Genomic DNA, 26,763 nt, shown 5'->3' with positions numbered 1-26,763 from the left:
TGATGAAACACCGCCGGATGGCACGATTGTTTGCTACAACAGGGGACTTCTGGAAGAATATTGCTTGTTCGTATCACATCCAAAAGGAAAGCGACATCGTAGTACCGTCAGCAAAAGGAAACTATTTCTTCTTCCATTTTCAAATCAAAACCCCCCAATCCTCTGTTCATGTTCATGAGCCTTTAAGAAAATGAAACCTTCCCTCCCTCAATTTCTCTTCTTCACAATCCTTTGGTTTGATTTTCATCTCTGTTTCAGCAATGACGCCAACGAGGAATTCAAAGCTTGTAGCGTGTATTACAGCTGCGGAGTTTTGGTTAACATCTCGTATCCATTCTGGGGGAATGAGCGGCAGCAATTCTGCGGTCGGCGAGAATTTGAACTTAATTGCAAAGACAACAAAACCACCACAATTCAAATCAATTCTGTGGAATATAACGTAGTGAACATCAACCAAACAGATCATAGCATGACGATCGCAAGATCGGATCTCCTCGATGATTACTGCCCTAAAATTCAAATAAAAACGGCGACGTTGGGTCACAATCTGTTCAAATACTCATCCAACGATCTGAATCTCTCCCTCTGGTACGATTGTCCAGTGCTAGAGGGAATCCGGCGGGAAATGACATTTGAGTGCGGATCGTCTGAAGGGGAGCGAAGAGGGAGAGTGAATTATGCTTTGGAGAAGAAGGACGCGATGAATTGGAGAAGAAACATGAGCGAGTGTAGAGTGAAAATGGAAGTGACAATCACGAAGGAGGTATTGACAGAAGGAGAAAAGAACAGAACGATGGTGGTGGAAAGGGGAATGAAAGAAGGGTTTGAAGTTGAATATGGGGATTTGTACACCATAGCTTGCGAGGGATGCAAGGAACAGGGCGGCGCATGTGGCGGAAACACGAGCAAAGAGTTTCGTTGCGTTTGTGGGAATGGAAATGTACATCCGTACATTTGCAAATCTTCTTCTTCCTCTTCTCCTCCTCCTCCTCCTCCCGCTGGTATGTCAATCTAAACTTTGACAAAGCTCTGCCTCTCCATACTCTCCAATATCATATTGATTCTCATTGCTTCAATGTAACATTCGATTGCCAATTGTTTACCAATGATGTCAACAGCACCATATCTAGATGTCATATGGCTGGATACCAAAACAGGTAGAAACCCAATCCTTCTTTTCACATTCTACTTCCTAGATTTCTTTGTTAGATTATTATGTTTTTCTTCCTTGCTTTCTTGATAATATGATTTTGCTCCACAATTGTTAACCATGACAGGAGGACCATATACAAACCATAGAAGAAAGTCTGCCATTATAGGTAAAACCTATAGAGTAAATAATAAAATCTTTATCTCGCCACATACTATAGGACTAAAATAATATCTGTTATATTTTGTAAACATAAGAGACCAAACACATGTATTCTTCTAGTTACTTGACTACTAAACAAAAGTATATTTTCTATTAATTAAAATTTATTTTTTTAAACTATATTTTTTTGTTGAAATCATTGAAGTTTTCAATTTTTTCAAGTTTCTGACTTGGATCAATTACAATTTTAATCCATAAGATCATAAGATCATGCTGTGTCTAATAAATTCTATTGACTAACGACCCATTTTAACAAAGATGAGCTCTCATCTTTTTGTTTTTCCTACCGACTCCAACTAATGCTATAAAAATTAAGAAAAAGCAAGCTCTCATATTATTTCCTTCAATTACTTTGTGTATTTTTTACCCCCAAGTTTCTGCAGTTTGCATTGATTCGTTGATTATATGAATTAAATACCCATTTGTTCAGGAGGAACTTCTTCAGGAGGCTTCGTTTTAGTAATCTCCATTATCATCTTCATCTACTGGAAGAGAAAAAGAACCTCAAATAAAGACAAAATTGAGAAAATTATTAGAAGATATTCCATACAGACACCCAAGCGATACAGTTACTCTAAGTTAAAGAAAATCACAGACTGCTTCAACAACAAGCTTGGCCAAGGAGGATTTAGCACTGTCTACAAAGGAAAGCTACCAAATGGATGTGATGTGGCTGTGAAACTTTTGAATGAATCCAGACAAGAAAATGGCCAAGATTTTATCAATGAAGTTGTTAGCATAGCCAAAACTTCACACATAAACATAGTCACACTCATAGGTTTCTGTTATGAGCAGAACAAAAGGGCTTTGATTTATGAATATATGCCTAAAGGGTCATTAGATAAGTACATATACCACAACAGGCTGCAAGAAAATGATATGAAGTTGGATTGGAACACACTTTATAACATCGTTATTGGAGTGGCACGAGGCTTAGAGTACTTGCATCGTGGTTGCAACACAAGGATTTTGCATTTTGACATCAAACCACATAACATTCTTTTGGATAGTGATTTTTGTCCCAAGATTTCAGATTTTGGACTTGCCAAGCAATGTGAGGCAAGAGAAAGTCACGTGTCGATGACAGGCGTGAAAGGGACGATAGGATTTATTGCACCCGAAGTAATATTCAGGAACTCTGGCAAGGTTTCTCACAAGTCTGATGTGTATAGTTATGGAATGTTGATTCTTGAAATGGTGGGAGCAAGAAAGAAGCCCAATGAAGGAGTGGAGCAAAAGAGTGAAGCGTATTTTCCAGATTGGATATATAAGGATCTTACACAAAGTGAAATAGATGGAGGATGTTGGTGGGGAAACACAAAAGAAGAAGAAGAAATGGCAAGAAAAATGATCATCGTGGGACTGCATTGTATACAGACACTGCCTGACGACAGGCCATCGATGACCAATGTGGTTGTGATGTTGGAAGGCAGTGTTGATGTCTTACAGATTCCACCAAAACCCAACATGTACGGACCTCCAAACATTGAACAGCCTCAAGCTTCTTTTTCCTCTTTGTCCAACAAAATCCCTAGTATCAGTTTGATACACTCTAGCAGAGAAGCAACACAACAATAGTCATCATGAATGAAGACTCTAAGATCTCATATCTTTTATCCCTTGTAATTCAAATCGAGAAAATTTTGACTTGAAATTTTGTTCAAACTACTCACTTGATGAATAATTTACCTCCTGCAATTGCTGTAGGAGACTTGGTACTTTTACATCTCCAACTCCTTGTGGGAAAATGAGTGGCAGAAGTTTGTGAACACCCTAAACACAGTTTTCAAACATGTGCGCCCCAAAATGCCTCCTTTATGTTTCAACGTACTGTCATGTATGAACTCCACACAAAGTTCATCAACATATTTTGCCACCGAAGTAGACCGTTATTTTATTTTAAATTTGAAAATCTCAATTACTTTTTCTTCAAAACTTTGGAAGTGATTTATTTAACTTTTATGCTACAACATTCTCATAAGACTCGTAGATCATTTTGGTGTTGGAACCATTCTTTTGTCTTCGAACGCCTAAATCTTATCTTTATACCTCCACAGATAGAAGACATCCGGATTTGAATATCTTTTTTCCATGAAGTAAACAACTGACTAATTCAAGCAGGAAAGAAACTGCAGATATAAATAATGGTGAAATCTTGACATAGATGGAGCGGGGTCTTTTTCTGAATTGATCATATCCAATTTTCCTTTTTGTTTTCATTTTTGGTCCACTTCTCTAGAAAGTGACCTTGTAGCAAGGACCATCAGCAGAAGGAGACTATGTCTTGTTCCATTTTCAGATCAAGACCCCCCATTCCTTTATTCACGTTCATAAGCCTGTACGGAAATGAAAATTTCCCGCCCTGTCCTCCTTTTCTTCACAATCCTTTTGTTTCATCTTCATCTCTGTTTCGCCGATGATGCCCTCGATGAATTCAAAGCTTGCGGTGTGAATTACAACTGCGGTGAATTGGTTAACATCTCCTATCCATTTTGGGGGAATGATCGCCAATCCTTTTGCGGTCGCCGAGAATTCGGCCTCAGTTGTAAAGACAACGAAACCACTGCGATTGAAATCAATTCTCGGCAATATATTGTTGTGAACATCAGTCAATCGGATCATAGAATGACGATCGCAAGGTCAGAGCTGTTCAATGATTACTGCCCTAACAACGAAATTGAAACGGCGACGTTGGATTTTAGTTTGTTCAAGTATTCTTCGAACGATCTGAATCTGTCCGTGTGGTACGATTGTCCGGTGCTGCCGGGAACCCAGAATCTCTCATTTGAGTGTGGATCGGAGGGGGAAAAAAGTGGGAGAATGAATTATGCTTTGGATAATATTGAAGCGGTGAGTTTGAGTCCATTAAGCGTAGGTTGTAGGATTAAAATTGAAGTGATGATTACGTCGAAGTTATTTAAGGAAGGGAAAAGGAACAGAACGATGGTGGTGGAAAGGGGAATGAAAGAAGGGTTTGAAGTTGAATATGGGGATTTTTACACCGTAGCTTGTGAGGGATGTAAGGAATACGGCGGCGGCGTGTGTAGTCGAAACGAGACGGAAGAATTTCTGTGCAAATGTGAAAATGGAGAATTACATCCTTTTGTTTGCAGACCTCCTCCGGGTATGTTTAATTTATTCTCAATTGCATGATACTCAAAATTAGGATTTGTGTGCAATTGTGGAAGTGATATGCATCCTTACGTTTTGCAAATTTCCATATCTTTCATCTCCTACTAGTTCAGTAATTGCACTCTTTTTAGTAGGGAAATCATTTTAAATGAAAAAAATTTACAAATATCACCATAGATAATAGAGGACGATATTTTGATTTATTTTACTTTATATAAAATCAATACAAAATTGTTCTATATAAATATTTAGTCCCTTTGCCATATTTTTTAAATGAAGATTTTATGAAAAGAATTAATTTTTCTTTCTTCGAAAAAACTAATTCAAATATTAACATGAAATGTTATTTTAGAAAAAAAAGAACGTCTTAGAACTTTTGTTTCAGTTCTTGGCATGCCCAAATATTGTAGATTATGATTTTTCTGGGTTGTTGAGGAAGATTCCTCTTGAAGATGGAAGTCAGTTTAAATTGGAATTCTCAAGTGGTGGTGGATGATTTTCTTGGTCTTACAATATCTGCCTATAATACTCTTGAGTTCCATTAATTTTTTTCTCATTCTTTTTATAAACAATCTTGTGATCTAACGATTTGCCTGCCCATTGCTACCCATGGCAGGAAAAAGAGAAGAATTGGTAAAGGTCATCGTAGGTAAAATCTACAACTTGATTTCAAATTACAAACACTATTCTTCCTATGGTTGGAAAGTGAGCTAACTTGACTATCAAACCCATTTTTCAGCTACATTTTTGGGAACCGGTGGTCTGATAATCTTTATAATCATCATTGCCAACTACTACACGAGAAAAGCCAGATCAAACGATGACAAAATTGAGGAGAGTATAAGAAGATATTCCGCACTATTGCCCCAACAATATAGTTACTCAAAGTTGAAGAAAATCACAAACTCCTTCAAGAACGAACTTGGCCAAGGAGGATTTAGCATTGTCTACCGAGGAAAGCTACCTGATGGACGTGACGTGGCTGTCAAACTTTTGAATGAGTCCAAAGAAAATGGCCAAGGTTTCATTAACGAAGTTGTTAGCATCACCAGAACTTCGCATGTAAATATAGTCTCACTCTTAGGTTTTTGCTACGAAAGGAAGAAAAGAGCTCTGATTTATGAATATATGCCTAGAGGGTCATTAGACCAATATATATCCCACAAAGGGCCACACAGAAACAATGTTGAGTTGGATTAGAATACTTGCACCGTGGTTGCATAACAAGGATTTTACATTTTGACATTAAACCACACAACATACTTTTGGATAGTGATTTTTGTCCCAAGATCTCAGACTTTGGACTTGCCAAACAATGTAAGGCTAGAGAAAGTCATGTAACGATGACAGGCGTGAAAGGGACGGTAGGATTTATTGCACCTGAAGTAATATTCAGAAACATTGGTAATGTATCTCACAAGTCTGATGTTTATAGCTATGGAATGGTAGCTCTTGAAATGGTGGGAGCAAGAAAGAATCCAAATGATGGATTGGGGCAAAACAGTGAAGAGTTCTTTCCTGATTGGATATATAAAACTCTTACACAAAGTGAAATAGATGATGGCTGTTTGTGGGGAAACACAGAAGAAGAAAAAGAGATGACAAGAAAAATGATAATCGTGGGACTACATTGTATTCAAACACTGCCCAACGACAGGCCGTCGATGACCGATGTTATTGCAATGTTGGAAGGCAGTGTTGATGGCCTACAAATTCCACCAAAACCCAACTTGTTTGGACCTCCAACCTTTGAGCATCCTCAACCTTCTTCCTCTTCATATTCTAGCAGAGAGGCATCACAAAAACAATCATATTTACCCTCTTGAATGAATACTCTTAGGTTTCATGTCTTTTCTCCTTTTTGAGTAATATACAAACTTGTATATGATTTGGTGACAATGAGGAAAGTGTATAGTGGAGGGAAATTCAGTTGATATGAATATTCAACAGCCTGTGGTACTTTACTATACAATTAGGAGACTTGGTTTATTTTTGCATATCATACTCCTTTTAGAAAAATGATAGGGAGGAGTAGCCGTAAGAACCAGAATAGGAGATTGATATTATGGCAGCTAGAGAAGCAGCATACAACAACAGTCATATTTACTTTTGAATCAAGACTTTCAGAGTTCATATGATCTTTTATTCCTTTAAGTAATCAATTGAGTAATTCAAACTTGTATATGATTTGAATACTATAAACGAGAAAATTTTGACTTGAATTTTTTTTTAAAACTTATTCTCTTGATGAATAATTAATTTAGAGAAATGACAGTAAAAGTGTTGCGAGCTGCAAGAACCTGTATATATAGTTAGATCACAGAATGACATATTGCAACACCATATTTCTTCTCACCTAAGTTTTTTTCTCAATTGTGCTATTTGCTATAATATTCCATATAAAAACCATCTACAAACTTGATTGAATAATCAGAAAGAAAAAAAGTAATGGCTAATAAATCTAATCTAACAACTTGTGCAAAATCAAACATAAATATTTCATAGTGGGTTTAGTCTTTTTCTACAACTGTACTTCCATTCCTCCCGATTTTAATCAGCCAATTGGTTGTTCTAGCAGAAGCAAACTCCATTCTTTTGTTGCTATGGATGATGGATCTTTGGCGTCCAGGAGCTCCTCTTACCATTCTTGTCAACACTCGGGTTACGTGCCTGTGCACTTCAGTAATGATGAGGAAAGGGACTATCCAGGTTTGTTGAAGAAGAGTTACACTGAAGTGTTGAAGGTAGGATTCAGTTTAAATTGGAGTGCCCAGAACTGTAGCAACTGTGAGACAATTGGTGGCAGATGTGGGTTTGAAAGGAACCAGTTTGTTTGCTTTTGTGCTCATGGACCTCATCTCGAAACCTGCGAAGACGGTAACATTCTAAAAATATTTAGTTCTGTAGAATAGGAAATGAGTTTATGTATGGATGAACTGAAGTTTTTATTGCTGATTTGAAATTTGGCGGTCTTTTTCAATACAAAATTTTTATTGTTTTTCCGACTTCTTTTTTCGCTTTGCTCAGGATCTGTTTGGTGGTGGAACCATTCTCTTCTATCTTCGAAGACCTAAATCTTAACTTCATACCTCCACCATACAGAGACATAGCAACAACCAATCTCCACAGATCGAAGCCATCCAGATTTAAATATCTTTTTTCCATGAAGTAAACAGTTGACTAGTTCAAGCAGGAAAGCAACTGCAGATATAATTAATGGCGAAATCTTTACAGAGATGGAGCGGGGTCTTCTTCTGAATTGACCATACCCAATTTCCCTTTTTGTTTTCATATTTGGTCCACTTCTCTTGAAAGCGACCTTGTAAGGACCATCAGCAGAAGGAGACTATGTCTTGCTCAATTTTCAGATCAAGACCCCCCAATCCTCTATTCATGTTCATGAGCCTATACGGAAATGAAAATTTCCCTCCCTCTCTTACTCTTCTTCAGAATCCTTTTGTTTCATCTTCATCTCTGTTTCGCCGATGCTGCCCACGATGAATTCAAAGCTTGCGGTGTGAATTACAACTGCGGTCAATTGGTTAACATCTCGTATCCATTTTGGGGGAATGATCGCCAATCTTTTTGCGGTCGCCGTGAATTCGGCCTCAGTTGCAAAAACAACGAAACCACTACCATTCATATCAATTCTTGGCCATATATTGTTGTGAACATCAGTCAATCGGATCATAGAATGACGATCGCAAGATCAGAGCTGTTCGATGATTACTGCCCTGACAAAGAAATTGGAGGGGGGGCGTTGGATTTTAGTCCGTTCAAGTATTCTAACAACGATCTGAATTTGTCCTTGTGGTACGATTGTCCGATACTGCTGGAAGTCCCGAAGTATTTCGTATTTGAGTGTGTATCGAAAGGGGAAAGAAGTGGGAGAACGAATTATGCTTTGGAGGAGTCTGAAACGACGAAATGGAGTCCATATAACAGAGAATGTGGAATTAAAATCGATGTGACGATTACCTCGGAGATATTTCAGGAAGGGAAAACGAACAGAACGGTGATGATGGAAAGGGGAATGAAAGAAGGGTTTGAAGTTGAATATGAGGACATTTACAGCACAGCTTGCGAGGCATGTAAGGAATACGGCGGGGCGTGTGGGAGAAACGCAACAAAAGAATTTCTATGCATTTGTAACAACGGAGAAGTACATCTTTATGTTTGCACACCTCCTCCTCCTCCTTCTCCTCCTCCTCCTCCTCCTCCTCCTCCTCCTTCTCCTCCGGGTATGTTTAATTCCTTCTCAATTGTGGAAGTGATATTATTATACATCCTTACATTTTGCAAACTTCCTTATCTTTCATTCTTTTTGTTAAAACAATCTTGTGATCTAACGATTTGCCTGACCATTGCTTTCCATGGCAGGAAGAAGAAGAATATTGGCAAAGGCCTTCATAGGTAAAAACTACAACTTGGTTTCATATTACAAACACTATTATTCTTATGGTTTGAAAGTGAGCTAACTTGGCTATCAAGCCTGTTTTTCAGGTGCATTTTCGGGAACTGGCGGTTTGATAATCTTTATAATCATCATCGCCATCTGCTACATGAGGAAAAACAAATCAAACAAAGACAACATTGAGGAGAGTATAAGAAGATATTCCATATTAATGCCCAAGCGATATAGTTACTCAAAGTTGAAGAAAATTACAGACTCCTTCAAGAACAAACTTGGCCAAGGAGGATTTAGCACTATCTACCGAGGAAAGCTACCCGATGGACGTGACGTGGCTGTAAAACTTTTGAATGAGTCCAAAGAAAATGGCCAAGATTTCATCAACGAAGTTGTTAGCATCACCGGAACTTCGCATGTAAATATAGCCTCACTCATAGGTTTCTGCTACGAGAGGAAGAAGAGAGCTCTGATTTATGAATATATGCCTAGAGGGTCATTAGACCAATATATATCCCACAAAGGGCCACACAGAAACAACATTGAGCTGGATTGGAACACACTTCATAGCATCGTTATCGGTGTGGCACGAGGATTAGAATACTTGCACCGTGGTTGCATAACAATGATTTTACATTTTGACATTAAACCACACAACATACTTTTGGATAGTGATTTTTGTCCCAAGATCACAGACTTTGGGCTTGCCAAGCAATGTAGGGCTAGAGAAAGTCATGTAACAATGACGGGCGTGAAAGGGACGGTAGGATTTATTGCACCTGAAGTAATATTTAGGAGCTTTGGTAAGGTATCTCACAAGTCTGATGTATATAGCTATGGAATGTTAGTTCTTGAAATGGTGGGAGCAAGAAAGAATCCAAATGATGGAGTGGGGCAAAGCAGTGGAGAGTACTTTCCTGATTGGATATACAATAATCTTACACAAAGTGAAATAGATGAAGGTTATTGTTTGCGGGGAAGCACAGAAGAAGAAAAAGAGATGACAAGAAAAATGATAATCGTGGGACTACATTGTATTCAAACATTGCCCGACGACAGGCCGTCGATGACCGACGTTATTGCAATGTTGGAAGGCAGTGGCGATGGCTTACAAATTCCACCGAAACCCAACTTGTTTGGACCTCCAACCTTTGAGCATCCCCAACCTTCTTCCTCTTCATCTAACGAAATTCCTAATGATAGTTTGATATTGTAGCAGCAACAATCATATTTATCCTCCAATGAAATCTCTTAGGTTTCATGTCCTTTTATCATTTTTGAGTAATACAAACTTGTATATGATTTGGTGACAACGAGGGAAGTAAACGTGGAGGAAATTTTCACTTCATTAATTTTTAGCAGCCTGCGGTACTATACTATTTACAATTAGGAGACTTGGATTAATGCTTATTTACAATTAGGAAACTTAATTTTACACATCCTATAGGACATAATATAAACATACAAATCTACAAATGAAATTAATTATAGAATGACCCGTTAAGAGCATACCTCTCAAGTTTCAGCAGATCCTTATGGTTTGTTCTTTTACAACTTTATTTCCCTTCCTCCCAGTTTTAGCTACCCAATTGGTTGTTCTAGTACAAGTAAACTCTATTCTTTTGTTTCTTTCAATGATAGATCTTTGCCAAACAAAATTCCTGGCTCGGCCACTGATCTTTGGTTCCTGAACTCCTCTTACCGTTCTTGCCCATCCTTGGTTGAGGTGCCTTTGCACTTCAGTAGTAATAAGGAAAAGGATTTTAGTAAGTTGTTCAAGAAGAGTTATTCTGAGGCTTTGAAGATGTAGTTCAGTTTAAATTGGAGTGCCCAAAATTGTAGCAACTGTGAAACAAGGGATGAAGTAAAAAGTTCTGCAAAAACGAAGTTTCCAAATGCTATCAATAATGACTTCTATATTGATATAATGCTATGAATGACATCATAAATTCTTAGATTTTATAATATTTGTAGATTTTTAGTAGCAATACTTTCAATTATAGTAGTTTTGTTCTTTGCAGTAATTTCCACACACATATAGTTCGATAAATTCTCACAATTTTAAAAATATTTTCAAGAATTTCGTCATTTATTGTAGTTTCTCGCGCATATTTATCATAATAAGTTTAATAAATTAGGCTCACAACATACCACATCTGAATTTGATATACTTGATGTATTAATTACTTATATACTTTTTATGCCTCACTTATACATGTACTATTAATACACTTACTAATGTATTGCATATATATTTGTTGTGCTTCATTGATACACATGATACGTTTGATACATTTAATGTACTGCTAATACACTTTATATGTTTTACTAATGCACTCGATTGATTAAGTGCACTTGATATACTTGAAAGTCTTCAATACACTTAATCCACTATTGCTATATACTTGTAGATTTGATTGATATATTTGATAATGAATTGTATCGTTGTATATTTAATAATGCAGTGGTTTGTACATTAAATATATAATGATATGGTTGATATCCTACTGTCATTCTTTCTCTCTCTTTAGATTAGTTTTCACCATCGTTCAAATAGTTGAAAATTAGAAAAAACCAAAGCTTGGATTAAGTTGGATTGGAACCATTTTTAATTTTGATTTCGTCCTTGTGGAGAAGGGAGAAGGGAGAAAACAAAGTGTTCAAATAGCCAACGTAGCTTGGGAATAACAAAAGAAATCAAGTAGAAATATCTCAAAGGATACTTTAGGGATTGGAGATTCGCCTTATTTGTAAAGTTTGAAAAGTGAACCACAAATATTGCTAAAAACCCATACTTCATTGCTATATGCTATCCAATACTATGTGTGGGATGAGAAAACTAATATCGTAAGCTTGTATCAACCAGCCATGAATATGATTAAAGTTCTTGAAGTCTATCCATAATACTTTAAGAACTTTGCTTTCAATTCTTGTCGGTCCTCCATTGAGGTACCTATAAGGACTTTAGTGATTTTGATGGTGATTTTTCTGGGTTGTTGAGGTAGAGTTATTCTGATCACCATTTGAAGATGGGATTCCATGATATACATGAAGTTAAGACATTATGTTAGGTATGAAGAAATAGAGGGCTTAAAATTCAAACGTAAAACGAATAGAATTAATCTGTTGGAGAAGCCAGCAAGTAGGACGAAAGAAGAGTTGGATGTTGAATATAAGGATCTGTATACGATGGTATGTGAGACATGTTGAGAAAATCGTGGAAAGTGTGGAAAAAATACAACGCACCTATTTTACTGCATTTGTGAAACCCAAGATCAGCATTGTCCTCACGGCTTGCTCCTCCACATGGTATGTCCATTTCTTTCTTCCAATATTCCACATCAAAGTTGAGATGAAAATGTATTCAAGATCAGCTCCTTGATGGTTAAATAGATACAAATTTCAAAGTTAAAAAGTTGAACTTGCTGCTACTTTAACTATTTATGGATAATATACAAGACCTCAGCTTTCGTTCTTTATCTGTATAGAAAATGAATTGCAATATAATAATAGAATCACAACTAACTTGCTTTCTTCTCTGAACATGTGAATTGAATCCCATAGAAATATATACATATATATTCACAACTCTATTACTTTGACATTTCTATGAATCCCATGGAATGTTTATTCTGCAAAAGTTCAGTTTCAAATCTCTATGGAATATATTTTCTATTTCCAGCAAATCTTAACAATTCATGTTTTCTTATGCAGGAAAGTCCAATTTACTCCAGAAAATATTTATCATAGGTACTGCACACTTCTAGACTCTAGTTAATGCTATAATTTCATAACCAACTATCTCACTGCTCCATTCTCCTTTTCCTACTTTTTTGGTATTATTCACTAGATTTTAGCATTGCGTTGTTGCTTTTCTAATCACCTTTTTTCTTCAGTTGCAATTGCTTCAGGAAGCATCATTTTAACAATCTCCATAATCATCTTCATATACTTCAAAAGGAAACAGTTCTTGGAGGACAAGAAAATTGAGGAAATGATAAGGAGTTATTCCACGCACACACCAAAGCAGTATAGTTACTCGCACTTAAAGAAAATCACAAATTCCTTCATGGACAAGCTTGGCCAAGGAGGATTTAGCACTGTCTACAAAGGAAAACTACAAGATGGTCAGGACGTGGCAGTGAAACTCTTGAATGAATCAACAGAAAACGGCCAAGATTTTATGAATGAAGTTGTTAGCGTCACCAAAACATCACATGTAAACATAGCCACTCTCTTGGGATTCTGCTATGAGCAAAGTAAAAGGGCTTTAGTTTATGAATATATGTCCAATGGGTCATTGGACAAGTATATATTTCAAAGAGACTTACAGGTAAAAAATGGTGTGGAGTTGAGTTTGAGCACACTCTATAACATCGTTATTGGTGTGGGTCGAGGCTTAGAGTATTTGCATTGCCACTGCAACACAAGGATCTTGCATTTTGACATCAAACCACACAACATTCTTTTGGACAATAATTTCTGCCCCAAGATCTCAGACTTTGGGCTTGCTAAGCAATGCATGGCCAAAGAGAGTCATGTGTCAATGACAGGTATGAAAGGAACAGTAGGATTCATGGCGCCTGAAGTAATATTTAGACATCTTGGCAGAGTTTCCCACAAATCTGATGTTTATAGTTATGGAATGTTGGTTCTTGAGATGTTGGGTGAAAAAAAGTGTCCCAACGAAGAAATGGGGCAGAGCAGTGAAGAGTATTTTCCTGATTGGATATATAATAAGCTTACACAACATGAGATTGATGGAGGTTCTTATTCCTGGGGAGATACAAAAGAGGAAGAAGAAATGGCAAGAAAAATGATAATTGTGGGGCTGCACTGTATCCAGACATTACCCGACAACAGGCCATCAATGACCAATGTGGTTGCGATGTTGGAAGGCAGTGTTGATGTCTTACAGATTCCACCAAAGCCCTACTTTTTTGGACCTCCTACGACTGATCTACTCCAAGGTGTTGCTGCTTCTTCTTCATCCAACTCGTACTAACGACGCTGGCTTTTGATGCCCTCTTGCCCATTGGACGCATTTTCTTCTGTCTATAAAATCCTATTGTTCGTTTGATAGTAGAGCAGAAGCAGCTCAAGAACAACAATTTCCCATGTTTGAATACTCTCAAATTCGATATCTTTTTGCCTTTTGAGTTAACAAATGACTATTTCAAACGTTTTTGAAGGAGAGCAAATGCATAGCCCAATGTGTCAAAGATATCAACTCCTTTGAGATCAGACACGTGTGCATTTGTTTGTCCTAAGCAAAAATTAAAATCACAGTAAAAATAATCTCTACCATAATCCCCATTTACTAGGCAGAATGAAAAGGATTTAACATCTCAATAATCAACCCTTCTCTTAAGGAAGTTGAAAGTTTGAAAATTCCAAGTCTCCCAGGCTCTAGAACAAGGACGATCTTTTTTGCAGACTGAACAATTGACTAATTCAAACTTGTTTGATTTGATGGTAAGTTCGCAAGTAACAATAAACTTTGATGGAGAAAATCTTGTATATACATTATACAACTTATTTAGCTGGAGTGTTTGACGGCCACTTCTTGATTCATTACAGGAAACCTATGGAAAATAGTCTACCCCATATCGGTTGTTCATAAATAAGACACGTTTTCTTAGAAAAATCTCACTCCATTGATCAATTCTTATGAAGCAAGAGCAACCAATGGATTTAAATCCATTGGTTGCTCTGACATTTCTTTGAAGATGACACTTCTCAGTGAGTGAATAGACAAGAAGTTTGGTACCTAATAATTATCTCTAATCAGATCCTTTGACTGTTCAGAAACTCAAGAAATGAAAATGTACCTAAAACCCAGAAATAGTACCTTATTCTTCTTCTCCATCGCGTTTCACCTTTCCATATGTTTCAGCGAAGATTGCGGTGAGAGTTACAATTGCGGCGAATTAGTAAACATCAGGTATCCCTTTTGGGGGAATAAGAAGGAGACAGTATGCGGGCAGCAAGAATTCAAACTGAAGTGCAGGAACAACCAAACCACCACAATTTACATAAACTCTTTCGAATACAACGTTCTGAGAATCGACCAATCGAATAGTAGAATGAGGATAGCAAGATCAGACTTGTTCGAGAATTGCTGCCCAGAAAAGGAAATCCAAGTGGCGACTATGAATGGGCATCGGTTCGTGTATTCTTCCAACAATCAGAATATTTCGGTATGGTACAATTGCTCGACGGATAACGAAATTCAAATTCCAGATACTTACAAATTTTGGTGCGGTGGGAAATGGGAAAAGCTTCGGAGACCGAATTATGCATTCGAGCCGTCGGCGAAGAGTTGGAGTCTAGAAAGGGGGGAATGCGGAATGAACATAGAGGTGATGGTCACGAGAGAGGGGCTGAAAGAAGGTATAAAAGAGAGGAAAAGTTTGGTGGAGAAGGCTGTGAAATGGGGTTTCGATGTGGAATATGAGAATTGGTATAAGGATGCTTGTAATGAATGCAATGAAAATGGAGGAAAATGTGGAGGGAACAACACGCATCCATACTACTGCATTTGTACCAATGGAATTGCTAGTTCCTACGACTGTAAAGCTCCTCCTCCTCCTCTTCCCCCTCCTCATGCTCCTAATATTATTAGTACGTCTCATTCCCCTTCCTCTCTGTCTTTCATACTAATAGTAAACCGCTCCACGTTTTCGTCGTTTTCATAACAGTGTATGCAGATTGTATTTGTTGATTGTATTTAGAACTAAGAACAAAGTAAACCAAATCATATGACTAAACTAAACTTATATCCAAAACCTTATTTGGTCTTGTTTAACAATTTGCTTGTCCTGACAGAAGGATCATATGATACTTGGAAGAAGATTATGATAGGTACTAAAATCTAGACCTTGATTTCACATTACATATGCTCATTAGATTTCTCATGTGTTAGAAACCTGATTTAATAAATTAGCATAAACTGAATGGCATTACAGGTGTTGGCTCTGGTTTAGGAGGCATAGTGATTATGAGTCTAATCTTCTTAATTAGGAATCGTTTGAACAAAAATAAGCATCCCTATGCTTCTTCCTCCATTCTCCTTCCAAATAATTCTCGTGATCGTCTAATGAAGGCACTTGATCAGCATGGAGAAAATTCCGTGGCTGTTCCTCTCTTCTCTTATCAAGAACTTGTACGAGCTACAGACAAATTTAACACCACCAACGAACTTGGAGATGGTGGCTTTGGCACCGTCTACTATGGTAAATACTTTTTAGTTCTCTCTACTGTGTGGTTGGAGTGAACTGCAAAAAGATTGGTGCTGCGTAGTATAATATTCATTTGAATTTCTTTGATCTCTAACAGGCAAACTCCGAGATGGACGTGAGGTTGCAGTTAAAAGATTGTTTCAAAATAGCTATAGAAAAGTTGAGCATTTCATGAATGAAGTGGAGATCCTTACTCGTTTGCGCCACCCACATCTAGTCACTCTTTATGGATGCGCCTCTCAACGATGTCGTGAACTATTTTTGATTTATGAATTTGTACCAAATGGTACAGTTGCCGATCATCTTCACGGCATCCAAGCAAGACCAGGTCAGCTTCCATGGCTTACAAGGTTGAAGATTGCCATAGAGACAGCAAGTGCTCTCGCTTTTCTCCATGCTTCAGAAACCATCCACCGCGATGTTAAAACCACCAACATTCTCGTTGACAACAACTTCAATGTCAAAGTTGCCGATTTCGGACTGTCTCGTCTTTTTCCTACACAAGTGACACATGTTTCAACTTCTCCACAAGGAACTCCAGGATATGTTGATCCAGAGTATCACGAATGTTATCAACTGACAAAGAAAAGCGATGTGTTTAGCTTTGGAGTCGTGTTGGTTGAGCTGATATCTTCAAAGCCAGCAGTTGATATCACTAGGCACAGGCATGAGATTAATCTATCGACAATGGCAATCAACAAGATCCAGAACAACGAATTAGACGACTTCGTGGACCCATGTCTTGGATTTAAAACAGATGAAAGAATCAGAGACATGATATGCAGAGTAGCAGAGTTGGCATTTCAATGCCTTCAAAGTGTGAGGGATACAAGACCCTCAATGTTGGAAACACTACAAATTTTGAGAAACATAGAGAATAGAAGTTAGAAGATGTGGGAATTCAAGAGAAGACAGAAGATAAGAGACAGTCCCCAGATTCTGCCATTGTGCTTTGGATTACCAAACTTCAACACCAAATGACAGTGGTCGAGTTTTATTTGTGGTTTCATGGTAAAAGAAAATACATGTTAAACCTTTCAAAAAAACATTATCTTTATCATCCATTAATCTCAATACAGATACAAATACGAATATTAAGACAGTGAGAGCCAAAATTTACATCTGCAAAGTTTCATTTTAATAATTTGACATGAATATGAAACCTGACAAATATCTTTTTTTCCACGATTGTTTTGGGGTCATCCATGGCCCATGATTCAAATAAATTGGTACGGATATAATGTTTACAAAATCGACGAATTGAAACAAATTGGGTGGTAGTCTAAAGTCGTCTTCGTCGTCTTCGCCTTTAATTTGAAGATTGTTCGACGTCAAAATGAGAGCTTTAGTAAAGACTGAATACACATAAGTATTTCTAAACTTTCACCTTTCGTTCAACTCCAATACTCTAATACCATGTCTTCCTCTCCTAAATTATTTCAAAACCCATATTTCTGTTCCTCAAAATTGAGTCCCAGATCCTTTCCATTTCTTCTTTCACAACTTTATTTGGCTCTTATACTGCTTATTCTGCTCTTTTCTGCTCCTGTTAATTCCTCTGTTTATGATGAATGGTTCTTCAACTGCAATTCCTTCAAATGCGACCCCTTTGTTACCAAGGAATTTCCTTTCTGGAGATACAACGGAACAGAAACTTGTTATCGTGTAGGTTATTCCGAGTCAATGAAGCTTACATGTGATGGCTTACATGTGATGGAGACCGTGAAACCATAGAAATTGAGAGAGCAGAGTACCAACTCCTCGGTCATAGTTGTAATTTAGAATTTAGAATCGTATCTGTCTTATTATCATTGAGTCAAAGCAATGTTACATATTTATATAGAGAATAAACTAAACCCTAGAGACTATGTAAAATTACAATAAAGGACATATGTATATATATATATATCATAACACTCCCCCTCAAGCTGGAGCAAATATGTCGATCATGCCCATGTTGCACAGATAGCTTATCCTTGTTCCATTTAAAGCTTTAGTTAGAATATCTCCCAATTGTTCTCCGGTCTTCACATATCCTGTGGACACCAACCCATCTTGGATTTTCTCACGAATGAAGTGACAATCCACCTCAATATGTTTAGTTCGTTCATGAAATACTGGATTAGATGCAATATGAAGTGCAGCTTGATTATCACACCATAATTTAGCTGGCACGGTAATACTGAAGCCTATCTCAGATAATAGTTGGTGAATCCATACTATTTCACACACAGATTGTGCCATAGCTCTATATTCTGACTCAGCACTCGAACGAGAAACAACATTTTGTTTCTTACTCTTCCATGAATGAAGGAAAGTTTTGAGAGACGAAATACCCAATGCATCATTTCCAGTAATAACAATATCATCAACATATACAACTAGTAGAACTATACCCTTCTCAGATCGGCGATAGAAAACTGAATGATCAGATGTACTCTTCTTCATACCAAAGCATACAAGGGCTTGACTAAACTTACCAAACCACGCACGAGGACTCTGTTTCAAACCATACAGAGATTTTCGAAGGCGACATACTTTATCACTCTCCCCCTGAGCAACAAACCCTGGTGGTTGTTCCATATAAACTTCCTCTTGAAGATCACCGTGAAGAAAAGCATTCTTAATGTCAAGTTGATGCAACGACCATTTATTGGTAGCAGCCATGGAAAGAAATAGGCGAATGGAAGTTAACTTGGCAACCGGAGAGAATGTATCTGAATAATCAGTGCCATAGATTTGAGCATAACCTTTGGCAACAAGGCGAGCCTTTAAACGAGCCACTGTTCCATCAGGATTCATCTTGACAGCAAACACCCATTTACAACCAATGGCCTTCTTTCCTGCAGGACGAGATACCAAATCCCAAGTACCATTATCATCTAAAGCAATCATCTCCTCAATCATTGCATTTTGCCAGCCAGGATGAGACAAAGCTTCATGAACAGAGTTAGGAATAGATGTGGACTCAAGAGACGTAATAAACGCATATATGTGGAGGGAGATAACTGGTGATAGGAAATAAAGGAAGAAACGGGGTAAGTACACTTGTGTTTACCTTTGCGAAGAGCAATGGGAAGATCATCACTTGGCGCTGGATCACATGATGAAGGAAGCATTGATGGAGGACATGAGTCTGAAGGTTGTGGTGGAGGTCGTCGGGAGTAGACTTGAGAAATCAACGGGCGGGAAGGAGGCACATCAGTAGACAAGGATGGTGTGGGAGAGGTAACCTCATATATAAAAAGATTGTCATCCTCCCCCTGACACAAACTCGATGGTGATGAAGTAAAGGGTGTATCTTCAAAAAAGACAACATCAGGCGAAACCAGATACCTTTTAAGGGTAGGACAATAACAACGATAACCCTTTTGAACACGTGAATAACCCAAGAAGATACACTTCAAGGATTTGGGATCTAACTTAGTATGATGAGGACGAACGTCACGAACAAAACAGACACAACCAAATATCTTAGGAGCAATAGGAAACAAATGCTTGGTAGGAAAAAGAACACGATAGGGAATCTCACCATTAAGAACAGAGGAAGGCATTCTATTAATCAAAAAACAAGCTGTAGAGACAGCATCAACCCAAAAGATTTTTGAAACATGCATTTGAAACGATAAAGCACGGGCAGTTTCAAGTAAATGCCTATTTTTCCGCTCTGCAACACCATTTTGAGATGGAGTGTCAGCACAGGAAGATTGATGAATAATGCCATTTTCACACAAGTAAGAGCCAAGAGAATGAGAAAAATATTCACCCGCATTATCAGTACGCAAAGTTTTGATAGAGACATTAAATTGGTTTTTTATTTCAGTATGAAAGGCACAAAAATGAGATAATAACTCAGAACGATTTTTCATTAAATATAACCAAGTTAGACGAGAATGATCGTCAACAAAAGTAACAAAATAACGAAAGCCTGTTTGAGATACAACTGGACACGGACCCCAAATATCAGAATGAACTAACTCAAATGGAGCAATTGCTCGTTTATCGACTCGAGGACTCGAACTAAGACGATGAAATTTCGCAAATTGACACGAATCACAATTTAAAGAGGACAAAGACCTAAATTCTGGATAAAGTTTCTTCAACACAAACAAAGATGGATGACCTAAACGACAATGGACTTCAAAAGGAGAGGGAACGACAGGACACGCCACAGCTTGCGATACTTGATGATCAAAGAGATAAAGGCCTCCTGACTCATATCCTCTACCAATAATCTTCTTCGTCACACGATCCTGAAACAAGCAATAACCAGAAAAGAACATGACAACACAATTTAGGTCATGAGTAAGTTGACTAGTAGAAATTAAATTAAAGGATAAGTTAGGCAAATGTAACACAGAAGAGAGAGAAAATGATGGGGTAAGGTGAATAGTGCCAGAGCCAAGAACAGAAGATGTGGAGCCATCGGCCAATGTAACAGATGGAAAAGGGGCAGGGGACAACGGTCTAGAAAATAGGTGAGAATTACCTGTCATATGAGCTGTGGCACCAGAGTCTATGACCCATTTGGTAGATGATGTAAGAAGACACTTTATATTACCTGGGGCAACAGTGGATGCAATCGGAGTAGAGGAAGATGACGCTTGTAATGACTCTTGGTAATTCTGAAACTTAGCAAACTCATCTGCCGAAATAGTAACTGACGCCTCTGGTATATCACATGTGGAGGCTATCTGAGCATGTTGAGATCGTTGACTATTCTTATATAGCAATTTCCGACAATCACGTTTCATATGGCCTGGCTTACGACAGTAGTTACAAACAATCTCTACAGACTCTGGTTTTCGATGATCAGTACTATTCCTCTGAGGTGCCCGAGGGTTATTGTTCTTGCTAAAGAGAGCACTACTGGGTTGAGGAATAGACACACTAGTCGGAGAGCTTTCAATGCGAAGGACTCGAGTGAAGGCATCATCTAATGATGGAATCTTGGAGTCAGAGAGAATCTGTGTCTTTGCCATTCCAAATTCAGGTAAGAGTCCATTCAGGAAAATCATAACAGCCATCTTCTCTCGTTGAACTTGTTGAACTTTAACATCAGGACTAAAAGGTAACAACAAGCCAAGCTCGGCAATGATCTTCTTAAGCCGCATAAAGTAGCTGGTGACAGACTCAGCTTTCTGTTCCGCACGAAAAAATTGCATACAAACTTCAAACATTCTATGCACTTGCTCTTTACCTGAGTATAGAAAATCCAAAAATTCCAAAAGTTCTTTAACAGACTCACAGTGATCAACCAATCCAATTATCTCACTCTCAATTGAATTCTTGATCTGAAGATATAAACGGGCATCACCACGAAGCCAATCCTTCTTCTGCTTTGCATCTTTTGGGGATCTTCAGTCATATGATCATCCATATCAGTACTTCTCAAATAAAATAAAATTGTCCGACGCCAATCATAATAATTGGATCCATTTAACTTATGTTCTGTGATCTTAGAGGCCAAGGGAATAACGTTGGAGACTACCAAATTTTTTATGTCGGCCATATTGAAGTCACACGTTGATTTTAGTCCACTCGAACAAAGAGAAAATCAATCCAAACAGTGCAAAATTGGAAAAAGACACAAAACCAATCGTGTAACCTTCGGTTTTCGTCAAACCCGAATGTTATTTGATAGACCCAATGGTACAGACTGGCAGGAAACAATGGTTCGAGACAAGCCCAGAAGACAGAATCGGACTTCTCACGCGCTCTCACGTGCCGGCGCGTGGGTGAAGGTGACGATGATTCCGACGGCGCGTGACGGTCACGCGCGGTGTTTTCCGGCGATCGGCGAAGACAGACTTGGGCGGACGGAGGTGGTGCTTCTTATGGTATGGGCGGTGTCGACAAATGGTCACCGGAAGGTAACCCAAACTTCAAACCTATGTAATTTAGAATTTAGAAACGTATCTGTCTTATTATCATTGAGTCAAAGCAATGTTACATATTTATATAGAGAATAAACTAAACGACTATGTAAAATTACAATAAAGGACATATGTGTATATATATATATCATAACAATAGTAAATTTGATCGAACTTTTATAGTTGCTGAAAATGGTTTTTCAGATCGATTTTGTTCACCAGATAAAAATATTTCGTCGAGTTCCATGTATTTGACAATTTCTTTATATTCTGACTGTGAGTCTGTACCACCATACACCCCTGCTTGTTCTGAAGCTGCATATAGCTACATCCCAGAAAAAAGTAACGTAGTTCTGATGAATGATATGTGTTGAATAAGTGTAGTAGCGCCAATTCCACAATGGTTGCTAAAACAAGTTGGTGATGATTTTCAAAAGGTAGCGCAACATATCACCGCTCAGTTTACGTCAGGGCGGACGGTAAATGTTCAAGTATGTAACAATTGCAAAGATTCTGGTGGTGGTGGTGTTTATGTTTATGACTTGGAATTGAATCAATCAAGATGCTGCTGTCAATCTTCCTTTGATAGGATTGAATTCTGTTCTTCCTCACTACTTGCAGCAACACCACGACCTTCTCCATCCAGATCGGGTATATATTTATTTAGCCCTCCAACAATAATGTGAGGATGGTGAGAGAGAATTATTTATTTAAACTTTAACATACAATACAATTTCAACTCCTTTTTCAATGATTCACTACTTAGTTCAGGACTTGTCTGTGATTTTCTTCCCCTTCTTTTTTGAGTTCATATTTCTCCATGTTTTGTCTGAGCAGGAATGTCAAATACGTCAACAGAAGCACCTTCTCCAGACAAGGATGAAAATATCGCTCCGTATGCAAATATCAGTAAGTCATTTTTACAGAATTTAGAAAAAAAGTTATCAGGAATATAACCAAAATTCATAAATGTTGTGAAAATAACATAATTACTATTGTTGCGTACATATTGACCATGTTCGACTCTTCAAATTCATCCCCTCCATACTTGAAACAAGTGAGTTTAACATCGTTCAAACCATCATCAAGTGTGTATCTTTTATGAAGGCAAGGTTTTTCTATAGCTCCACTAGCTTTACACCTATGGTTAGAGTCTCGTGTGACATGCATGAATTGAGATTTTCCAATGAGAGGGTTAATTCCTCATCCACCAATTGTATGGCCATTGACGAAGCCTCTTTCTTTCTTCTTTTTCTGGTTGTTTTTTCAGATTCAATTTCTTTGGAAATGAAAGTTTTGGATCGAAAACTGCACCGATATATACTAGTATTGAAAAAGCCTAATATATACTAGCCCAAAAAGAGATATCGAAGATATATAGTGAAATATTGACAGAAAAAAAAGATATTACCCCAATATATCAAGACTTCTAGCTTATACTACAATTGCATTACTGTTGTTGTTGTCGTCGTGGTTGTTCTTGTTGTTATTTTGAGTTCATATAACTTCATGATTTCTTTTACAGAAAAGTCGAAGAAGCCATCGAAAAAGACACTCATTATAGGTATTACAAGACTTCAATTGCATTTATACCATTATTCAACTCACCAAAGTTTTGCAATACAGGCTTCTCTTAACCATACAAATTTTGAAATCCTTCTTCAGCTTTAAGTGTCACCGGAAGCATCATTTTGATCTTCGTTATAATCATCCTTTTCATCTACTACACAAGAAAAATGAGACTTACCAACTCAAACAAACAAGACCTTATCGAAGAAACCATCAAAAGATATTCCACACGAATACCAAAGCGATATACTTACTCAACTCTGAAGAAAATCACTGATTCTTTCAAGAACAAGCTTGGTCAAGGAGGGTTCGGCACAGTCTACAAAGGAAAGTTACTTGACGGACGCGACGTGGCTGTAAAACTTCTGAATGAATCCGGAGAAAATTGCCAAGATTTCATCAATGAAGTCATAAGCATCACAACAACTTCCCATGTAAACATAGTCACTTTCTTGGGGTTCTGCTATGAGCGGAACAAAAGAGCTTTGATTTATGAGTACATGCCTAAAGGGTCATTAGACAAATACATATGTCACAAAGGGCAACAAAAAGATAAAATTGAATTGAGTTGGATGACTCTATATAACATCATTGTGGGCGTGGCTCGAGGATTAGAATACTTGCATCGCGGCTGCAATACAAGGATTCTACATTTTGATATCAAGCCACACAACATTCTTTTGGACGATGAGTTTTGCCCCAAGATCTCCGACTTTGGGCTTTCAAAGCAGTGGAAGACAAAAGAGAGTCATGTGTCGATGTCAGGTTCATAGGGGACAATAGGATTCATGGCTCCGGAAGTAGTACAAAGAAGGTATGGCAAAGTTTCACACAAGTCTGATGTTTATAGCTATGGAATGTTGATTCTTGAGATGGTTGGTGAAAGGCAATGTCCTAATAAAGGAGTGGGAGACAATAGTGAAGAGTACTTTCCTGATTGGATATACAAGAACCTTGCAGAATATGAAATGAATAGAAATTGTAAGCAGTGGGGAGAAACAGAGGAAGAAGAAAAAATAGCTAGAAAAATGGTGGTTGTGGGTTTGAATTGCATTCAGACGTTGCCAGACGATCGACCGTCCATGACTGAGGTAGTCGCTATGTTGGAAGGGAGTGTTGATGGATTACCGATTCCCTCGAAACAGACCCTCTTCTTACATCCTGCAACTGTTTCTTCTTCGACCTCAATTTTAGAACACTAGTTGATCACAAAGGTGAAACTTTTTATCTTCCTTAAAGAGGGACAATCTGAGTATGCTCTCTAATTGTATCCCAACTGCCCTTGCAAAGATAAATATTATCGTACAATCAGCATTATTAATGATCTGATGATGAAACAGAGATGGGTGTGGCCAACTCCCATTTCAACATACCATTAAGAAATAATAACTAAATTTGATAAACCCATTGTTTTTTCGCTTACACCAACACCCAAAAATGGTAAAAAGGAAAATTTTTCAAAAACAGAGTATATGCCATTATCAGATTCAGAACATAACAATTAACATATTTTGGGGAGATTAACCCAACAAACACATAACATTTATTTTTTTCTCCCATAACTTTCTAGAAGATGAAAACAAACTGGAAAATTGTAGGAAAGTTACAGAAAAATAATGCAATATGTATAACATAAAGAACAGGGGAGATGGAAGAAATGACCAAGAAAAAGCCATGGCTGGATGAGATAGCCTGCTGAGGTCACTATTAGTCATTTTCCTAACGTCAGTATAAGATGAAACACAGACGTCAGCAGCTTCTTCTAATTTTGTCATGCATGAATAAACCAAACTTATTATTAAAAATCTTTCGTTGGCTAATTCTTTCATCACCTTTCTTCGTGTTTAAACCGAGAGATCGAACAGCGGCATATAATTTCACCGCAATGTCTACTTAACCGGAAACTGCACCGACCCAACCCACGTCGTCGTCGCTGCCCGAAAGTAAGCCCACAAGTCTTAAACAAATTTTGGGTTAAAATTTATGTTTCATGCATGTTCTATCCACTGCCTCTCTCTCGTCATAATTGTAAGCGTTTCGTGCACATTAGATATTGTGATTATGATCATCTTATGTTGTTGCAGATAGCCATTTGAAATGTTATATATATATATGTTATGGTTTTTGAAAGATGTGTTTATTGTTTTCTTAACAAAGTAAGTATATAACAAACTTGTACAGAACAATATATATCAAATCCAGATTATTGTTTTTGAAAAATGTGTTTGTTTTCTTATAACTTTCTTAAATAACAATGGTTGATATCAAATTTCGAACAAACACACAAGAGACACTAATAAACACCCCTAAACAAACATCCTATCAACGTCAATAATAGAAGTTTATAACATATTTAGGTCAGTTCGTCCCATATTTCACTTCTAATTTTTCTTGGTCTGTTGGTATTATTTTTTTTTCTTAAAAAGAAAAAAGAATAGAAAAATGAGGTTGAATTCCATCTAGTTTTATTCTAATTTCCATCGTGAAGTTGATATTTCAAAATCAGACGTAATACCAAAAACTGATTCTTCTTCTTCCTCAACTTCAACGGCTCATATAAGCAAAGATATTTAATGACGCGTTTTGTGGTTGTGGTGGAGAAGAAACATATTATATATGGTATATCAAAATTGGTTCAACCTATATGATCTTTTTTCTTATTTTGTCTTCCAATGGGAACAGATATCAGATGGAGAAGATTCGTTCTGATATTATAATAATTTCATTAGACTTAAAAAAAAAACGTTCAAAGATATTATTTTTGTTAATAATTATATGAACATAAACTACTAATACGTTGGTGTGAAAAAAAACAGAGTATACTTTTGAAACGCTCTTGTAGTTGGTGAAGTGATCAGTTTGTCTGATATTTTTTGGGTTGTACAGCCAAAGTATAAAAGATAGAACTTACCCTACCCATGGAGCTAATCTATTATTATGACATGCCAAGCTCGTTAGAAGGTTCTTTCCATATTTTAGCCAAAACAAGCACTTTGAAGTAAGATGTGCTAGTCTTTTTCTTTTTTAATCTGAGACATAAAAAGTTATCTTGAGTTATTGTTCCAAAAGTTCGTTCTCTAAGTAGTGCAATCTCGAAGTGTTCTTTTGAGTGAACAACCTTTTAACTGTGTTGTAATACACTTTCTGTAAAACAATTCTCATTAC

At 37.4% G+C, this 26,763-nt stretch overlaps 5 protein-coding genes, 1 long non-coding RNA gene and 1 pseudogene across 8 annotated transcripts; 6 read left to right on the top strand and 1 right to left on the bottom strand.

Moving 5' to 3' along the window:
* The first annotated feature begins 155 nt into the window (after window positions 1-155).
* Window positions 156-3,096, top strand: LOC105434802 (LEAF RUST 10 DISEASE-RESISTANCE LOCUS RECEPTOR-LIKE PROTEIN KINASE-like 2.4). Of its 2 annotated transcripts, XM_011652304.2 has the most exons (4): window positions 156-1,001; window positions 1,119-1,157; window positions 1,278-1,319; window positions 1,803-3,096. In XM_011652304.2, exons 1-4 carry the CDS (start codon window positions 191-193, stop codon window positions 2,948-2,950), a joined length of 2,040 nt encoding a protein of 679 aa, XP_011650606.2. In that variant the 5' UTR covers window positions 156-190; the 3' UTR covers window positions 2,951-3,096. The 2 variants fall into 2 exon arrangements, with proteins under 2 accessions (XP_011650606.2, XP_031743234.1); XM_031887374.1 differs by lacking the exon at window positions 1,278-1,319.
* Window positions 3,097-3,412: 316 nt separating this feature from the next.
* LOC105434801 (LEAF RUST 10 DISEASE-RESISTANCE LOCUS RECEPTOR-LIKE PROTEIN KINASE-like 2.4) lies at window positions 3,413-6,637 on the top strand. Its single transcript, XM_011652293.2, is given in 4 exon segments — window positions 3,413-4,496; window positions 5,121-5,153; window positions 5,244-5,690; window positions 5,693-6,637. Coding segments are annotated over 4 exon segments (1,896 nt in total). The 5' UTR covers window positions 3,413-3,718; the 3' UTR covers window positions 6,331-6,637.
* Window positions 6,638-6,787: 150 nt separating this feature from the next.
* Window positions 6,788-14,898, bottom strand: LOC116404615. Its single transcript, XR_004217577.1, has 4 exons — window positions 14,764-14,898; window positions 12,159-12,289; window positions 10,425-10,786; window positions 6,788-7,370 (listed from the first exon to the last, which is right to left on the bottom strand). It is a non-coding gene; the product is annotated as an uncharacterized LOC116404615 (long non-coding RNA).
* LOC101207814 (LEAF RUST 10 DISEASE-RESISTANCE LOCUS RECEPTOR-LIKE PROTEIN KINASE-like 2.4) lies at window positions 7,580-10,260 on the top strand. Its single transcript, XM_011652279.2, has 3 exons — window positions 7,580-8,745; window positions 8,885-8,917; window positions 9,008-10,260. The coding sequence occupies exons 1-3, from the start codon at window positions 7,920-7,922 to the stop codon at window positions 10,126-10,128; spliced, it is 1,980 nt and encodes a 659-aa protein (XP_011650581.2). The 5' UTR covers window positions 7,580-7,919; the 3' UTR covers window positions 10,129-10,260.
* Window positions 12,349-14,432, top strand: LOC105434800 (LEAF RUST 10 DISEASE-RESISTANCE LOCUS RECEPTOR-LIKE PROTEIN KINASE-like 2.1). Its single transcript, XM_011652285.2, has 2 exons — window positions 12,349-12,662; window positions 12,809-14,432. Exons 1-2 carry the CDS (start codon window positions 12,611-12,613, stop codon window positions 13,915-13,917), a joined length of 1,161 nt encoding a protein of 386 aa, XP_011650587.1. The 5' UTR covers window positions 12,349-12,610; the 3' UTR covers window positions 13,918-14,432.
* LOC105436377 (LEAF RUST 10 DISEASE-RESISTANCE LOCUS RECEPTOR-LIKE PROTEIN KINASE-like 1.2) lies at window positions 14,630-17,272 on the top strand. 2 transcript variants are annotated; one of them, XM_031887492.1, is made up of 4 exons: window positions 14,630-15,536; window positions 15,744-15,776; window positions 15,881-16,147; window positions 16,251-17,272. In XM_031887492.1, exons 1-4 carry the CDS (start codon window positions 14,732-14,734, stop codon window positions 17,039-17,041), a joined length of 1,896 nt encoding a protein of 631 aa, XP_031743352.1. In that variant the 5' UTR covers window positions 14,630-14,731; the 3' UTR covers window positions 17,042-17,272. The 2 variants fall into 2 exon arrangements, with proteins under 2 accessions (XP_031743352.1, XP_011660348.2); XM_011662046.2 differs by having other exon boundaries at window positions 15,741-15,776.
* A 4,919-nt stretch (window positions 17,273-22,191) lies between these two features.
* Window positions 22,192-25,246, top strand: LOC101207570 (annotated as a pseudogene).
* The last annotated feature ends 1,517 nt before the right edge of the window (window positions 25,247-26,763 follow it).

This window comes from Cucumis sativus, chromosome 1 (genome assembly GCF_000004075.3).
Source record: "Cucumis sativus cultivar 9930 chromosome 1, Cucumber_9930_V3, whole genome shotgun sequence".
Lineage (NCBI taxonomy): Eukaryota > Viridiplantae > Streptophyta > Magnoliopsida > Cucurbitales > Cucurbitaceae > Cucumis > Cucumis sativus.
This window is presented reverse-complemented; position numbering and strand designations above follow the sequence as displayed.

Bases quoted from the DNA above. Each gene is read 5' to 3' on its own strand.
- LOC105436377 (XM_011662046.2), top strand. From the start codon at position 14,732: ATGAAAATGTACCTAAAACCCAGAAATAGTACCTTATTCTTCTTCTCC. The intron at 15,537-15,740 runs GTACGTCTCATT...TTGTCCTGACAG, and splicing joins TCATGCTCCTAATATTATTA to AAGGATCATATGATACTTGG. The intron at 16,148-16,250 runs GTAAATACTTTT...GATCTCTAACAG, and splicing joins CTTTGGCACCGTCTACTATG to GCAAACTCCGAGATGGACGT.
- LOC105434802 (XM_011652304.2), top strand. From the start codon at position 191: ATGAAACCTTCCCTCCCTCAATTTCTCTTCTTCACAATCCTTTGGTTT. The intron at 1,002-1,118 runs GTATGTCAATCT...TGATGTCAACAG, and splicing joins TCCTCCTCCTCCTCCCGCTG to CACCATATCTAGATGTCATA. The intron at 1,158-1,277 runs GTAGAAACCCAA...TAACCATGACAG, and splicing joins ATGGCTGGATACCAAAACAG to GAGGACCATATACAAACCAT.
- LOC105434800 (XM_011652285.2), top strand. From the start codon at position 12,611: ATGTTTTCTTATGCAGGAAAGTCCAATTTACTCCAGAAAATATTTATC. The intron at 12,663-12,808 runs GTACTGCACACT...TTTTTTCTTCAG, and splicing joins CCAGAAAATATTTATCATAG to TTGCAATTGCTTCAGGAAGC.
- LOC101207814 (XM_011652279.2), top strand. From the start codon at position 7,920: ATGAAAATTTCCCTCCCTCTCTTACTCTTCTTCAGAATCCTTTTGTTT. The intron at 8,746-8,884 runs GTATGTTTAATT...TTTCCATGGCAG, and splicing joins TCCTCCTCCTTCTCCTCCGG to GAAGAAGAAGAATATTGGCA. The intron at 8,918-9,007 runs GTAAAAACTACA...CCTGTTTTTCAG, and splicing joins ATTGGCAAAGGCCTTCATAG to GTGCATTTTCGGGAACTGGC.